The sequence below is a fragment of the Schistocerca nitens genome, unplaced genomic scaffold, assembly GCF_023898315.1.
Source record: "Schistocerca nitens isolate TAMUIC-IGC-003100 unplaced genomic scaffold, iqSchNite1.1 HiC_scaffold_380, whole genome shotgun sequence".
NCBI classification, from domain to species: Eukaryota; Metazoa; Arthropoda; class Insecta; order Orthoptera; family Acrididae; genus Schistocerca; species Schistocerca nitens.
The window spans coordinates 2,163,691-2,181,900 of record NW_026045914.1 but is presented as its reverse complement, the minus strand read 5'-3'; the positions used below and the strand labels follow the sequence as shown (position 1 = coordinate 2,181,900).

Here is an 18,210-nt window from a genome sequence, read left to right as displayed (position 1 = left end):
TGATGCTGCCTCAGCTAGAATATACGCTTAATTGAAGCCCTCTCCCACATCATCCATACCAGGACTTCCAATAAGAAAAGCTTACACAAAACAGCTGCAAATATTATGAGGCACGTAGCTCAACATTGCAGTGTAGCAGTATGACGGTGCCGCTCTGAAGACAACTGAGCCACACTACACGGGAAATAATGTGAGTACAGCAGCAATAGTAGTGCGGAATTTCCAGTAGCTGCCCATATAACGTAATTATATTCCATAACAGAGTAGTTGAAGAGACATCAAGTTATTACCTACACTGTGTTGCACAGATATCAAACACACGACCATGTTAAGCCACGTGCGTAGTCACTTCGTAAATCCTATAAGCTGGCTACTTATAACGTTGCCTGCTTCTGGACTTCTGAATGACACATATATGAAACATAACTTTTACCCTACATTTGGAGGTCATCCATATTAAACACTCTTATCGTATAGCACAACCCTACGTGTCGCTTATATGCAACATGTCCCCTAGAACATCCAACGCTCTGCACTGCAACAACTTTATAGAACTACCGAAGCAAGCTGGTTCCGTTAATGTAGATTTATAGTGCAGTTTTGTGAGGCAGGATACGTGCGCTGTGTGCAAACTAACGGCTTCGTCTAATATTCCGGAAAAAAAGAAATGCTGGCCAATAATAACGTAACGGCGTAATTTAATGGTAAATTCCGCGATTTGTGGGACAGAGTACCAAATAGTGACGTACAGACAGTACCACCGACGGTACGGCGGAAAATAACGCTTCCGTTTATTTTGGAGTCCGAGAAACTTATTATAATAGCATGCGGGCAGAATATAGTAGTTAACGGTCTACCTTTAATCCAGTAGACAAATTGTAGAGGGGCTTCCGACCCAACGCTAGCAGCATTGGAGACACAGCGTGCAAGAGCAGGAGACACATTACCAGACTGTGTGCTCGAATACAGTGAGCGGAACCTGCTGTAAGTGGGTGATGGTAAATTGTCATGTGTTACCCAGTTCTCATGTGCTGTAAACGATTTGACTGCAGCAGGAAGGTGAAACCGCAGCGGTGTTAACGATCAACAACAAGCCGATACTGCTGACATAGTGCTCTCAAACTATGTCACTCTACCTGTAATACGTCATAAAGTTCGGGTATATAGCACTTCAGCAAGCCTACCGGCATGTGTAACAATAGCACCATACACCGGTGGCGATGTTAATACTGCTTGCTTATATGGATTTCCAAATCAGGTCCCTACCTCAAAGTCTGAACGTTGCTGTATATAATTCAGACACTCCGTACAGCAGTTTTCAGTGGGTATGTATCAACACGTAATTTAGTTCGTAGCCAGGGTTATGAATTAAGTAAACTTGCTTACAAAAAAATACATTTATTGCGCATTACAACAGTTAGATATCAGTTAGGTGAACTGTGAAGTTTAACATCTTGCAAAAAAGAAACATGCAACATTGGAGGAAATGAAGAGTGCACAATGCACATTTAACACAGGTGATAGCATGTCGACGTCAATGGAACATTGCGCTGCCCTCGTCTTGGAAGCAAATTTTGCACAGACAGATATCCTCGTTGCTTTATTCAGAATATCTGCCTCTGGTTTAATATTTCACACATCGTTTGCAGTAATTATCGCCTGTTTCGGTCGACAGATAGCATCCACAGAGTCAGTGTCCTTCACACGAATCCGAAACATACATTTCGAAAACCACAGAGTCTGTGCTGTCCTCTGATCATCGTTTTTCACGCTTTAAAACACCATCACAATGAAAACACACTGTTCCATCGCCACTGCCGGTGTAAAAGTACTCCTCTTCACTTAGCTCATCCGCATGATGCTTAGCAGGGAGGGACCACTCACTGAATGTGGTTAATCCAACCTCCCGCGTGCTGTATTAAGACGAAACTTTTCCCGGCACAATTTCGGCAGAACTGTATTGAGGCCTTTATTCTGGACAGGAATTTGGACGCATTTTCGCTCTGCACAGTTTACCTCCTACACCAACTGTATAAATATAGACGGGAAGGTTAAATGACCTTTATAGCTCTGCAGCTGCCGTGAGCTGGAACTACAACGCATACTGCTGCATCACGTGCAGCTGCAGTCGAATTGGAAAACTGATGACTCATAAGCAGCAGTATCATGCACGATACGACATTCTGATGCAACCTGAGACACAGATCAGGTCCAAAATACTCTTCTCGGTATCACGAAAGGTCCAGAAACTGAGAACAGCCGACTTGCACCGTGGGTGTTCTGACCTGCTGCTGCAACTAGAGATCAGGCCGATCTTCCAGTTTGCAGCAATAGCTGTGGCGTGCCTGCTGGAGACATCAATGCCGACCGGGCGGGATTAGCCGAGAGGTCTGGGGCGCTGCAGTCATGGGCTGTGCAGCTGGTCCCGGCGGAGCTTCGAGTCCTCCCTCGGGTATGGGTGTGTGTGTTTGTCATTAGGATAATTTAGATTAAGTAGTGTCTAAGCTTAGGGACTGATGACCGTAGCAGTTAAGTCCCATAAGATTTCACACACATTTGAACATTTTGAACATCAATGCCAGGACGTGAGTTTACATTCCGGAGCCTGGACCCTGTGTGCACATTAATTTATGTTTTGGACCATTGGGATTTTAGATACACAGGGAGGCTTTCAAGGGACCATTGATGCAACTAGCAATCGACCACCAGTACTTTAATCGTCGTACTGACGAAGTATCCAAAATTGTTTCTCCTATGACGTGACGTACGTATTACGAGTGCGTCCACGTAGTATATTTAGTAAATTTCGTGCGTTTCTATGTTTAAGAGGGTTAATCTCGCGCTTTTGTAAATGTTATTTCATCCAGTCATCAGCGCAATAGTTGCTCACTGAACAGCCAGTAATGTAGCTCTTGAACGCAGCAGCGACCATTGATGATACATCACGAGTCTTGCACGTCACATGGGACACCTCAGGTGTCACTTGTTCAGCCCATGGGCTCTGTTTCGCCGTCACAGAGGGTGAGTGGCGGGTAGTCACGCTGTCACGTCGCATGAGGTGAAGGGCCTATGTGGAGACTGGCAGCCTGGCCTCGCCCATTCACCCTGTGAGTGGACAGGTGGACGCTCCTTCAGCAGTGCCCGAGCAGGGGGAGCTGTTTATTGGTTATTGGGAGCTGTAATGTTAGGCGCGTTATGGAGCCCATTCGACAGATAGCGTTCAGGGCTGGAAAGAAAGCCAATGTGCCCTCTGTATGTCTGCTGGGGCGTCCTCATCCGAGATCTGGAGGCGGCCTTGCCTGTGGCTACAGAGCGTGCATGTTGCAATCGTCTGCAAGTTGTGGCTCACGTCAGCACCAGCGATGCCTGTCGCTTGGATCCTGAAGCGATCCTCAGTTCGTACAGCCATCTGGCGGGGATGGTGGAAACTGCTGGACTCGTGTGTGGGGTGCAAGCAGAGCTCACAATTTGCAACATCGTTCCCAGAACTGGTCGGTGTTCTTTAGTTTGGAGCCGAGTGGGGGATCTCAACCAAACTCTTCGTCGACTCTGTGACGATCTTGGCTGCAGATTTCTAGACCTGCGTTATTGTGTGGGGATTTGTAGGACACTCCTTAACAGGCCAGGGGTGCACAACACAAAGGAAGCAGTTGCTCAGCAGAGTACTTGTGGAGTTCACATGAGAGTTTTTTAGCTAGATGGTAGGCTAAGGTCTCTGAAGGACACTCGTCAGTAGATCCACAGAAAGGGGAGTCAAACTGACTTCAGAGTAGAGCCATTTCGACTGTCACAATTTTATCAGTAAACTGTCGACGTATTCGTAATAAAGTTCCCAAATTTACTGCCCTCCAATAAAGTTGTCGCCCTCAAATTATTATCTGGACCGAGAGCTGGCTGAAACCCGAAGTGGAAAGCTCTGAGATATTTAGCGACTCGTGGAACATATATCGTAAAGACAGATTATGGGCCATATGAGTGGGAGTGTTCATTTCAGTTGGCAAAAATATTGTCTCTTTTGAGGTCGAAGCTGACTGTAACAGTGAAGTCACCTGGTCGAATATAACAGGTGTAGGTGTTCATTGTTGGACTTTTTAACGACCGCCCGATTCCGCTTTGACAGTTCTAGAATGACTCAAAGAAAATCTACGGTCTTTACCGCGTAAATACCAAGATCAAGCAATACTAGTTGGAGGCAACTTTAACCTACCAAGTATAGGTTGGGATGTCTATGCATTCATTGTGGGGGTTACAAAACGTCAGTCATGTGAAATACTTTTGAAGAGATTTTCTGAAAATTGTCTTGAGCTGCTAGCTAGGCAGCCCACAAGCGATGGAAATCCTTAGGCCTTGTAGCTGCAAATAGGCCGCACCTTATCGACAATGTCAGCATACAAACGGGGAGAAGCGGTTATGATGTCATTGTAGCAACTATGATAACGAAAGTTAACAAATGTCAAGAAGGCTAGAAGGGTGTTTCTGCTAGATAGAGCAGGTAAGCAGATAGCAAAATCTCACTTAGGCAGTGAATTGGCATCACTTAGTTCCAGTAAGATGGATGTGGATGAATTGTGGGAAAAGTTTAAGCAGACTGCAAATTGTGATCTGAACTGGTGCGTGCCTAGTAAGTGGATAAATGATGCAAAAGACCCACCATGGTTTAACAACGGAATTTGCCGGATGCTGATGGTTCAGATGGCTCTGAGCACTATGGGACTTAACTTCTGAGGTCATCAGTCCCCAAGAACTCAGAACTACTTAAACCTAACTAACCTAAGGACATGCCACACATTTATGCTCGAGCGGGATTCGAACCTGCGACCGTAGCGGTCGCGCGGTTCCGGACTGTAGCGTCTAGAACCGCTCGGCCACTTCGGCCGGCCCAGATGCTGAGTAAGCAGAGGCTACTCTACCCTAGGTTCAGAAGGGGACACACAAATGATGACAAGTGCGTCTGTGAAAAGTTCTATGCGCTAAGCATACAACAACTACCAACGTCACACCTTAGCGAAAGATCTTGCATAGAACCTGCTAAGCGGATCTAAGGCGTCCATTCAGTCCCTTATTGATCAGTCTGGTGTGGCAATTGAAGACAGCACAACGAAATCCAAAGTTTTGTATTTCACACTCAAAAAATCGTTCACACAGGAGCAGCATACGAACATACCGCCATTTGACAATCGGCAGACTTCCTGTTAGGAAACAAAAGCATAAAAACACCAACTGTAGAGAATAGACAGGAGCTGAGAGGGAAAGGGCTTTGGAACATAGCGAAGTGGTCTGTAAAATACGTGAATCCATGCCGTTTACAGTTAGATATAACGTGATGTAAAATAGAAAGAATGCAGTAAACCAGACTTAATTTACAAAATGGTGTTCAATGATTATCATCCCACGAAGCATTTAGCTTTGAAGATAAGTTAATAAAATATTTACAACACTGAGGTTCCTTTTATTCTATGTAAGATATTACAGATTTAATTACAGAGAAGTACATCTGAATAGCGATGAAGTGACGACCTCTTGTGTGTACTAAAAATTATGCAACGCTCTGAGCAATAGGCTTCCAGTTAAGCCACGCTTTATTATCAGGAATTTCAGGACTTCCCCGGCAGTCACTGAAAACTGGTAGTTGTGTTTCACTTCACTCTGAAATGAATATCCCATTAAAAGGCTGAGACAATTAATGGATGACACCGAGTTTTCAAGTACCTGATAAACGTTTGTGGGAACCTTAATGGCCTTCCCAGTAGAAACAAACGGACCTTCTGTTGAGCTGGTGCCATGTTGGCGACTCTTCAATGCACAGAACAGAAACTTGGACGCATTCACGAAAAGCTGGCGTGTGAGTATGTAGGGAACTTGATGCAGACTGTGATTGGTGCCTCGAGTTTATTGAGACTGCCATGGGAACATCTTGTCTCGATACTGGTCGCCGTGGAGTTATTCTCTGGAGTGGGATCGAAGTGGTTGGCAGCCTGTAACGTCGAATGACAGGGTGGAGCTACTTAATTTCTGCCCTTTATTGTGCTAGAGTGGAAACTGAGCCCACCATTAACATGGTGACACTATGGGAAATTCAGTGCCATCAAAAACAGTGTTGGGGGGAAGAAGAAGAAAACTCCTGAGCACGGGCCTTCGAGGGGATGGAATTGTTTGATCTGAGGGCATTGAAAGTGAAGAGGTGACTGTGTTTCAGAGTGGGCACTCTGATTTAGCGTTCAGGGAACATTTCAGTCTGTCTCCTATTCAGTTTTGATTGAGTCTTGCATTCATCCAAAGATCTGCTGTCATTTTGTGACATTCTCAGCTTCCTTTCAGTGTCGGATGGTTCTTCTTTCAGTCCACTTTTCCGACTGTGTTCTTGTTAACTGACCTACAACTGCAAAAATATAGCTTGGATATCACCCATTCAGTTAAATTACTGGAGATAAAATTCACAATATGTACTCTAGGAGACAGGAAAGGATCGCTTTGGATGGGACAGCAGCTCTGTGCCAATGTCGAGTGACCGTTTCTCCTGCAGAACGATTACTGAGAAAACATCGCACATGATGTGTATTGAACTGTTCTCAGTGTTGCTTGTAAAGCCGCTGCCGGCTACAGAGAAATACGAAGATAAAAGCCACCAGATGTCTGTCAACAGCCACGCGGCGCCACGCAGCCTCAACTGCAAACTGACACGTCATGTCGGCACACTTTCGCCTTCATGCACGACTGATTTCAGCATGGCAGGTAAAATGGTCAATTCCTCGCTGCAAGTCTAATTGCTGAGCAGCGTCTTTATCTTACTAGGCCTGAAAATTCGGATTATTTGTGGAATCCAAGCACGGAATAAACAATTACTGTTACACGACATTAATATTTGAAAGTCTTATTTACTACATAAATGCGACAACAGGGGATAACTTCATTGCATTTCTTCCCATATTCATTCTTTCAGGAAGGCCAGTGAACCAAGGTGCCCATGGAGAGCTTCTGTGAAGGTTGGAGCGCGGGACGGAGTGAAGGGAGGCAGAGCGACTGCGGAAGTAAGAAGACGAGTTCTGTGTGAGTAAGTCAGCCAGTAGGAGCTCTGCTGCCGAAGTCAAGGTTTCAGGTTGGAGTCAAAAACTCGGAGCACTGTATCAGACAGAAAGCAAGTTTAAGAGGGGCACACAGTCTGCTCCATAGTGGAGAATTCGTCTGTGAGATTGTGTTAGCAATGGTTTCTTTAATTAACTTCCTATTTCTATCACGAAGCCTGGATACTTATAATTTGCTTTTTAACGTTCTGTTCAATCCATTCCCTTTCCTGCAATTTATATATTCTTGTTTGAACTGTGTGTTTACCAGACTGAAATTTCTGTATGATTGAAAAGTGTATTTACGTAATCACAAAATTATGAAACACCAGTCCTGCTCGGAGGCTTCGAAACGTAACAGCATAATGCATTTGAAACTTACCCCACACCGTATCTTGCTGTTCCTGGCAACCAGGTCCTTCCTCAGTCCTTCAAGCAGAGCCCTGACAGCATGTTTGCTGGCGTGGTACATCGAGCACAGTGGATCGAATGGCATGATGTGGCCAGCTATACTGGAAACAAGAAAAAGAAACAAACTTGTACTGCCTGTACTATATGGATACAGATTATACACTGTGTAAGTCGGCAATATTTAACCACCAAACATGAATAAATTTCACAATTCGTATTTCATTTAGTAAGGGATAGCATTTTTTAGGGGGGGAGGAGCTAGGGAATTCTTAATAGTTTCTTGGTTGATACTGGGTAGCCTCATACTAACATTTCTGTGGAGATGCAAGCTGAAAGTGTAATTTTCTGACAGAAAGGCGAAAGTGGGACTTCACGGTACCTGTGATCGATATGGAAGCTGCTGGGAAGCCCGTTTCATGGATCTAAAAGCAGAATGCTGGTAGTTTACAGCCCAAGACAGTCGCCTCATCGTGAGGCCGGTGGAAAGGACTTCTCTTGATTGACCTGTGGTCGCTACGGAGGCTTAGGCTAGATGACGCTGAAAGCATGAGATTGTAGACATAGAATCTTACAAGTGCCACGAACAGCGTTTTTCACCATAAGGAATGTACGTGGGATGCCTGCCGCAATTGCGTGCTAACGGCCGAAAGAAGTTCTTATGCGAAGTGCCATCCCGCATTCCTGCCAAAAGACACAGAAACGTATACGGTTAGTTCAATTGCAGATGGAGGAGGGGTCATAATTTGTTCTAGAAGCTTCTATTGACTTGATCATGAGCTGAAAGAGGTTGACTGATAGCCTCATGACGTGTAGAGAGGAAGGCACTCCAATTGCAACGGGGGCTGTGATTGGCTGTAAGGAGAATTCACACAAATGACGCGAGGTTTGTTCTCAACTGGACGCTTCACGGCGGGGGGGTGGGGGGGGGGCGGGGGGGGGGGGCGCTCTCTCGGTGGTGTCGGTAGCACATAATTGGCTAGATAGCGATATTGAGAGCTCTCTGGTGAGTGTCAGTGAGTGATAAACTTAGGTGGATAGCGTTTTGAGACATGGCTGGCGAGGTGTCAGAGAACTGTCTCAGCATGAGATTCGTATGTGCTGATGTTTCCTCTAGGAACTGCATCATTCGTCCCTCTATGAACAGAGATACGAACCTGTGCTTCTTCGTGGAGACGGAGGCATTACAAAGTGCTTCTTTACGAGCTCTCACTTAAAAAAAGTCTCTGATCCTGCTTTATAAGTAAGTAGAGTTCTTAATTCGTCATTACACGGAAAGGGCCTCGACCTCAGGAGGTTGCAGACGCCATTTGACGTCCTCTGTGTAGTCAGAAGTTTCAGCTACGCAACACACTTTGTCTCTGCGACCACTGGCAGCAGTTCCCAGATAATTGCTGCAGAATTGTTCTTCACAGAATTGAATTCGGCGATATATGCACCACGGATCGGCACTTAGGAACTCTCTAAAAAGTACGTGTGTTATGTTCCATTTCTTTGATCGCAGTGTCGTTCATTGTCAGTGCCAGTAAGGGTAGAGGCTTTCGTAACTTCCATGTTAATCAGTATCAGCCGCCTAAGTGTTTCTGTCGTATAAGCGAGGACGCGATTTCGAGTCACGTCATGAACGTTTTGCCAGTCTCAAATTTAGGTTAGTGAGTTGGAGTTAACGTTCTGTCTCAATGAATGTTCACTTTGCATTGTATCTTTGAGAGTAGTTTTTATAATAAAAGTATTATCAGTACGCGGTTGTTCTACTCCTCCTAGAATTACACTCCAATCGCCGATCTTGGTCAATTTACAGTGGAGTATTGTCGCAACTAACGCAGCTGGGGACTGTCATTGGCAAGGCTAATTTAATTCACTTATTAGGTGTGACCACACCGTTGCCATCAGGTCATTTACTGCCATCACACATAATCACACGCAGTTAGAAGGGGTAGTATTGGCACTGAGGTGACAGGACCCTTTCTATCCTTAAAACACATAAACTTCAGTGTGATACTGAAGAAGTTCCATATTCCTCCCTATCATCCATAAGAACGAAACAGAGGGTTACGTGTGAGGAGAATGTTTGATAGATTCGACATGTGCAGGAACTGATATACCAGATGTGCTGTACATTTAGTTCCTCCATGGAGTTTTTCGTTGATGAATATTACTAATGTTACACTCCTGGAAATGGAAAAAAGAACACATTGACACCGGTGTGTCAGACCCACCATACTTGCTCGAGACACTGCGAGAGGGCTGTACAAGCAATGATCACACGCACGGCACAGCGGACACACCAGGAACCGCGGTGTTGGCCGTCGAATGGCGCTAGCTGCGCAGCATTTGTGCACCGCCGCCGTCAGTGTTAGCCAGTTTGCCGTGGCATACGGAGCTCCATCGCAGTCTTTAACACTGGTAGCATGCCGCGACAGCGTGGACGTGAACCGTATGTGCAGTTGACGGACTTTGAGCGAGGGCGTATAGTGGGCATGCGGGAGGCCGGGTGGACGTACCGCCGAATTGCTCATCACGTGGGGCGTGAGGTCTCCACAGTACATCGATGTTGTCGCCAGTGGTCGGCGGAAGGTGCACGTGCCCGTCGACCTGGGACCGGACCGCAGCGACGCACGGATGCACGCCAAGACCGTAGGATCCTACGCAGTGCCGTAGGGGACCGCACCGCCACTTCCCAGCAAATTAGGGACACTGTTGCTCCTAGGGTATCGGCGAGGACCATTCGCAACCGTCTCCATGAAGCTGGGCTACGGTCCCGCACACCGTTAGGCCGTCTTCCGCTCACGCCCCAACATCGTGCAGCCCGCCTCCAGTGGTGTCGCGACAGGCGTGAATGGAGGGACGAATGGAGACGTGTCGTCTTCAGCGATGAGAGTCGCTTATGCCTTGGTGCCAATGATGGTCGTATGCGTGTTTGGCGCCGTGCAGGTGAGCGCCACAATCAGGACTGCATACGACCGAGGCACACAGGGCCAACACCCGGCATCATGGTGTGGGGAGCGATCTCCTACACTGGCCGTACACCACTGGTGATCGTCGAGGGGACACTGAATAGTGCACAGTACATCCAAACCGTCATCGAACCCATCGTTCTACCATTCCTAGACCGGCAAGGGAACTTGCTGTTCCAACAGGACAATGCACGTCCGCATGTATCCCGTGCCACCCAACGTGCTCTAGAAGGTGTAAGTCAACTACCCTGGCCAGCAAGATCTCCGAATCTGTCCCCCATTGAGCATGTTTGGGACTGGATGAAGCGTCGTCTCACGCGGTCTGCACGTCCAGCACGAACGCTGGTCCAACTGAGGCGCCAGGTGGAAATGGCATGGCAAGCCGTTCCACAGGACTACATCCAGCATCTCTACGATCGTCTCCATAGGAGAATAGCAGCCTGCATTGCTGCGAAAGGTGGATATACACTGTACTAGTGCCGACATTGTGCATGCTCTGTTGCCTGTGTCTATGTGCCTGTGGTTCTGTCAGTGTGATCATGTGATGTATCTGACCCCAGGAAAGTGTCAATAAAGTTTCCCCTTCCTGGGACAATGAACTCACGGTGTTCTTATTTCAATTTCCAGGAGTGTAGTTTCAACTCTGCAGCATGTTGGTGGTCGTAACAGTGAGCAAGTGACAGTATTTAGCACTACTTGACAGTGGGTTAGGCACATGATGCGTTAGTACACAGATATAGCAAAATGCATGGAGCTCTACAGAGAGTAGGTTATGAAGATCTGTAGGTTACAATAACTGTGTGTCTTTGTTTCTATAGTTAGAGTGAACACAAAAAAGTATACCATGAGTTTTTTTTTCTCTTTTGCTAAATGGTCCTACTCAGGACAGAGACGGTGCCTCGCATTAAAGTCTTCTCTATGTTGCGGATTTGAAACCATCTGTCATGCACTTCGTCAGGTCTAAGCGAAGAAGTTTTAATGTTCCGTCGATATCTGGGTTACTACGACAAACACTAGTTCAGTTTAACAATGCTCATGTTAGGAAACCAATGGTGGTGACCTTGAAGGAATTATTCTGGCTTGGGCATTAAAATAAACAAAGAAACCACAGGAAATTTTCATGGGGATCGCTGGACGGGGGTTTAAAATCCACACCTCCGCCTTTTTTATCCACCATACCGTCTCGCGCAATGCGAATTTTCCTGTTTCCTTAGATGCACGAGAATTCTACATAGTAGCAGAATGCTACATTACTTTCACAGACGCCGTCTTTTAAAGGGAAGTGAAAATAGACCCGTTGCAACGATTCCTTCAATCGCGAAAACCGTATATAATGCAAATATTTTCTTCTGACAATCAAAAGTCTTATCTACACCGGTGCCCAAAATTCAAGCAACAAACGGAAATAGTGCAAGACTGCATTAATTTTGCAACAAAACAATATAAACAGGTGACAGTAAAGTAGAAACAACGTAAAAAAAACAGAACGCAAGCAATTGCACCATCTATAACGGTAGACAAAGATGTTATTCGTTTCTTCCAACTTAATGCATTTTCACACACACATTCCGACAACTGGTTAATGTACTTAGCATGGGGTGTTACCACCTCTGGCAGCAATATATGTCTGACTAAGAGTGGTGATGCTGTGAATGATGTCATCAGTCTCATGTTGAGGCAATAACGCCAATTTTTCCTGCAGAGCTGCTCGGAAGCTTTGGAGAGTGGTTGGGGGATGCTGACGTGATACAACCTGTCTTCCTAGGGCATGCCAGACATGTTCGATGGGATTCAAATCTGGGGAGCGAGCAGTATTATCCGCTTCCAAAAGAATATCAATCATTCGTGCTTTAAAGGTCGAGCATTGTCATCCATCAGTACGAAGTATGGGCCCACAGCACCTCGCAAGAACTGCACATGAGGTCCCAAGTTCTCGTCGCGATAACTGACATCAGATAAACATTGCCTGTTCACTCGTACAATTTAATGAAGAGATGTTCGAGTAGTCAGCGTAATCCCTGCCCACATCATTAGGAATCCTCCCCGATAACACTCTCTTTCCTCAATGTTTGGATTCCGAAAATGCGTTCTGCGCTCCCACCAGATGCGTCTGCGTCGATAATCACTCTCCAGACCAAAACGGGACTCATCTGTGCAGAGAACATTGGCCCACTATGGCATGTTGATGGCCCTTCTGAGAAGACGCGTCAGAGGTACACATACAGCAGATGTCAGACAGTAAAGACTTCTGTGCTGTAGCCTTCTACACAGCGTTTGCCTCGCTACAACACGTCCAGCGGGTGCAGCGATGTCAGACGCCAGTTGCCATGCGTTACTAAGGCGGTCCGTCGTGCTCTTACAGCCAAATAATGGTTCTCTCTTTCCGATATTATACGTGGTCGGCCCCGCCCTGATCATCGGGATACAGTTTCGATATCTGTAAACAAGAGAACGATTCACATTAAGCCATCGGTGTACATTAGTTTGCGACTGTCCTGCTTCCAGTCTTTGTACGCCTCTCCACTGCAGAGAGTCTGATTGGCGACTTCTCTGTGCCCCACTGCACCGTCTGTGACAGTGTACACCACGACCGTGGATGTTGGACAACTCGACAAATACTACCTCGTTTGATGGGTGCTCTGACGTCATCGTTGGCGTGCTTGTCCGTTGACCGGAATGTTATCTTTTATGCAGAACATGATTGTACGGACATCTGTCGACATTTTGTATGATTATATCGTGAATTAGGCACAGGACGGGAAAATAGTGGTTTGTTGCTTTAATTTTGGACACCAGTGTAGACTGTGGAGATAAGAGTCAGCTTTCATGTTCGTTAATAAACACGCAAAAATACAAGAACTTCTAGCCATTCTCGAAACGTGAGACGTTGATTGGAAAATCGGCAACGAAAATGCCCAACAACAACAAAACATAATCTTAATGGATATTTTGTACATTGCGCAATTGTTAAATTTTGCATCGAGTGCAGATAAAACTAAAGTTCAGACGAGGTCGGCTGTCATAGACAGGACATTACCGACTGTCACTCACGCAGACACACACACACACACACACACACACACACACACACACACACATATATATATATATATATATATATATATATATATATATATGCCGCCGCCCGAGCCACCACCACCACTACCATCACCACCACCACCACCATCACCATCGTCACATCAACACTACCACCAACAGTAACAGCAGCAGATTAACAGTAATGATTCACAGTGGTGTCAATAGTTAAGTGAAAACGAAGACCATAAACTAAAAATAGAAACCAACTGCAAATCTTCAAGTGTTATCTTAAGCTGGGTAAACACTACACTGTTTGTAACAAGTGAGGTAGTGTTTGTTCTTTTAGCAGCTATAAATATGTACCAATACTTCGAGAAAAGGGTATTCATAAAACGGAAATCATTTTATTATTTTTCAACGACAGTACACAGTGGTATCATCACCTGAAATTGTACTGTCCGAACTGTAAAGAAAGTAGCTGGTCTTCTAATAATGAATGCTAAATGAGGTGTAAAGCTAAGCATAACAGGAAAAGTATCACGCACGTTTATAACCCTGCACGAAAATTTGCAAGAGTGTACTTACGAGATGACATTGCTTGTGGTTTTTCAAAGCAATATTCAATTTTTATACCACGAAAAATCGTTTCTAGTTATATAGCTGGGTAGATAATCGACAAATCCTGAAAAAAGTATATTTAAAGATGTACATTTTTCTGCTCTGATAATTTGGTGAACGTAAAAAACCGAAATATTTGTGATAGGTCTAAAAAAAAGTAAAAGAAAAACCAGAGTACAAGATTACAAATATCTGCAGCCTAACAGCTGGTGTCAAATGAGGCGTAATGCAACAATTTATTTTAAGCTGTGTGGTAATACGAAGTTGGTTTACCAAGTGTAGTGAAAAATCATGGAAAAAAGTTGCTCGATAAACAACTCACCTTACTTCTAGACGTTGTCTCCTATGAGGGAAACACACTTGGTCCAGCGATCTGCCAGCTGTTTCATCCCATCAATAGAAATAGGTTCTGTCAGACTCTTCGAAATACTCGTTGACTGCGGCTGTAACGTTTTCATTTGTTGAAAATTCCTCCCCAGCAAACCAAACTTTCCAGTTAGGGTACCGAAAAAAGTAACTTGGAGCTGAGCTTCGTGTGCAAAGCGAATGAGGAAGCAGTTCAGAGCCCAGTTACACCGTTATCACTGATGTGTGGGATGGAGCATTATACTGGTGAAAGAGCACTTTTTTGTGTGCCAGCCTAGGTTTTCCTTCAGCCAACACAAGTGTAAAACGATCCAGCAATGAAGCATAATAAGGTTCAGGTTCGGTTCTACGTTTTCCCAGCTAATCAATGAGGATTATTCCTTGAGACTCGCAATAAACAGCACGGCACTGGAGAATTCTGAACCAATCTCATTGTACATTGCTACATACATTTGCTACATGATGAAGAGGAGTACTGTAATCCAAGAACCGACAAGAAACTTATTACTTCCTCACTAAGGTATCTCATGAAATGATCTTCATGTCAGAGCTGTCGCAGGTGTCAGTGCAGAATTCGAGCATAGGGCGTTTTTGAGGTACCCGAGACAATGATTCTCACACGGTAGCTGATGTCGACGTTTATCGGAAGCTAAGAAGCCCAATAAAGCATCTTCCCTGACAGTCACATGCTGAATGGCTGTATTTTTAAGAATACCTCTACACAGACTCACAAGACGAAAAAGTATCGCTATAGACGTTTTGAGGTCTACCTGCAAATGTGGATGACGAAGCCGTCGTCGACTCCCCTGTCCAGCATGCTCTGGACGGCTTCCCTCGTGCAGACGGACAGCCCCAGGACGTTGACGTCCAGTGTGTGCCGCCACTCGGCTGTCTGTCCAGCTGGGAACACAGCATGCCGCCATCATCAGTCAGCAATAAAGCGAAGGACGAGGACTGCAGTGAAACCCTGTGTACCGACACATCATTCGAAATGCTTATGCTGTTAAAGTTACTGATCCTGTATACAATGAAGCTACTCAGAACAGCCACTATTTTAAATGTAGTGACAGAGCATCGTCGTTTAAGCCGATTCTGTAATCCTCGTCACAAGAAGTCGAGTGCAAACTGTTGTATCTACGTCTTCACAGCCACTTTATGTCACCAGTATTATCAATTTGAAATGCTGAAGACTGTCTTCCATGGATCCAACTTGTAGAAGTCGGAGGGTGTCACATCTGCACTGTGCGAAGCGTAAGGGATCTTGATCCAGTCTAAGAAGGTGCCAGATTAGCTGCCAAAGATTCGTGCGGTTTGGCATTACCATTGTGAATTTGAACCGCTTCCGTGTTCTTGTGTAATCTCTTCGTGGTAGTGACGACTTTATGCTTGTAAAAGGTGAACGTGTGACTCGCTACTTATGAACAGCGGCATTACAGAAAATCAAGAACTGCGTCCTTATCATCCCAAAAATAGTAATTATGAATTTTTTTGCCGATGGCTACCTCTTACATTTGTTTAGTATTCGGAAGGTGATGCGTCGCATGTACCTGGACCTTTCTCTTTCTGGAATATGTACAGGGTGGTCGGATACAGTCTGAAAATCTTTTGAGGGAGTTGCAGTGTGGGATGAGTTGAGAAATAGTTGTTAAGAAAAGAACTCGATACGTTGCGCCGTTTCCGAAATAGTAAGCACTGAAGGTCCTTGAGCGCACAAATTGAAGCGGCCCGCCAGATGCAGCTAGTATCAGTTGTTATAGCATGGATGCCAACTTTCGAGACTGCTCAGACTTCGGCTCTGGTTCGATCCTTACTGCCGTCCCGTGTCCAATTATTGTGTCGCTCTCTTGCTCGCTATTCGGGAAACAAAGATACATGTTTGGCGGGCCTCTTGAATTTGCGTGCTCAAGTTGCAACGGCCTGATTTCCTTTTGTCTTTTACTCGGACACGGTGCAACGTATCGAATTATTTCTCAGCACAACTTACCCTGCAACAGCATTACGTGCTATTCAGACTGTTTAGCACAACCCTGTATATTCACGTTTCGTCACTGGCCAGTAGATGGGATGCAAACGTGTCTTTATTGGCTTCCAACACTTGCAACCTTCTCTTTATCAGTCTCAATCCAATATGTTCACACTTTCCGATATTACAAACTTTTTTCCACTCTACGTAATGCTTTTGGAACGCAGACCATGTTTTTAGAAAGCTCTCAGGTTCTTAAACCATTGTCGGCGTAAATAGACTCGTCGCCTCGCTGAGGATTTGTCTTCATGATTTTAGTTTAAAGCGTCCCACTTTTGACACTATGAAACAGTACGTAACACTGTAATTCCTTTACTATCAAAAAATTTTATTTCATTATATTTTATGAATCTCATATTTTATTTTTCAATTTCAGTATTGCGTTAATGTTTTGAAGGAATCGTCATAAATCATTTGTAGCTGATATTTTATCAGAAATGTGCCTAAAATCCAACATCCAATAAATTTATGAATTTAAACTACAAAGAACACAGCTAAAACAAATCAAGTCGCCTCTAGTGAGAAGATCGTAAAATATTTCAATCGTACTGTGCGAATGGAACCTGCTGCCTAATTGAAAAAGACTCAACTTAACCAAAAATTATTGAAACTAGTTCTGTAGGTTAAAAATAGGGATTAAAATTTACGCTGTGAAAAAAGGTATACATAATTGCTTCGTTACAAAATGGTAAATACTAACAATATTGATGAAGGAAGTTAATGCAAGTCGCATCACAGAGGTGCTCTGCTAGTACACAACCTGACACATCCAGGTCTTTTACCTGCCTTGGTCCACTGTCTAGTGGATGAACGTTCGTTTGTCTCGGTATTTACAAACTGCGTTTGAGAATGAAAGTGGTTGTGCCAAACTTAGACTAATGAATGCGGCACGAAATTATTCCATCGTATAACACTGGTTAAAAATGGATAAAAGTAAGAGGGTAGATGGACAAGCGTTAGCTCGCCCTCTCGGATCAATCCAACAAGTAAAACTCTATTAATTTGGTATGTAGTGTCTCTCTCTATCTCTCAATTTGTTTAGTCGATTCCCACTCTCCATGACCCCATGAACTAGAGCATGTCGATTTTTTCAGTCCCGCATTTTCTCCTGCAGAAGTTCCGAATCCATTACTGATGTGACGCCATCGATTCATCTCATCCTTGCCCGCCCTCTTCTTCTGCCTCCGATCTTGCCCAGCATTCCCGTATTTTCTATCGAGTGGTGTCTTCTCGTAATGTCCCCAAAGCAGGTCTGTTTTTTTGCTTCATTATTATACAGTTTAAGCAGCAGTCTGGTTTTTATTTACTGTATTCATACTCTTTTCACTCCATGTAACTCTCTATTCCTTAAAACACTGTCATAGTTGTAATTCCCCTCTCTTCAAAGCAGTAACGGTCTCTTGATTTCGTAGCTGCATTCAACATCACAGAAATTACCTCCACTTTTGCTCCTCCCGTATGCCATGAAGTGTTACGTGCAGTTGCATAATTTTCGTTTTCTTGACGTTCTAACTCAGATCAGCCTCTGTACTTTCTCCTTTCACTTTAAGTAAGAGGATGTTTAACTCTCTTCCACCTTCTGCAACCGGCCGGCCGAAGTGGCCGTGCGGTTCTAGGCGCTACAGTCTGGAGCCGCGTGACCGCTACGGTCGCAGGTTCGAATCCTGCCTCGGGCATGGATGTGTGTGATGTCCTTAGGTTAGTTAGGTTTAAGTAGTTCTAAGTTCTAGGGAACCGA

At 44.8% G+C, this 18,210-nt stretch overlaps 1 protein-coding gene across 1 annotated transcript in view; it reads right to left on the bottom strand.

The window, feature by feature from the left end:
* Positions 1-18,210, bottom strand: part of LOC126230341 (dehydrogenase/reductase SDR family member 11-like) — a 58,976-nt gene that overhangs the window by 17,585 nt on the left and 23,181 nt on the right. The window contains exons 3-4 of the mRNA XM_049942399.1: positions 15,220-15,349; positions 7,444-7,573 (exon numbers count right to left, since the gene is read on the bottom strand). Coding sequence (XP_049798356.1) covers positions 7,444-7,573; positions 15,220-15,349 — 260 coding nt within the window. The remainder of the gene's footprint in view (positions 1-7,443; positions 7,574-15,219; positions 15,350-18,210) is intronic.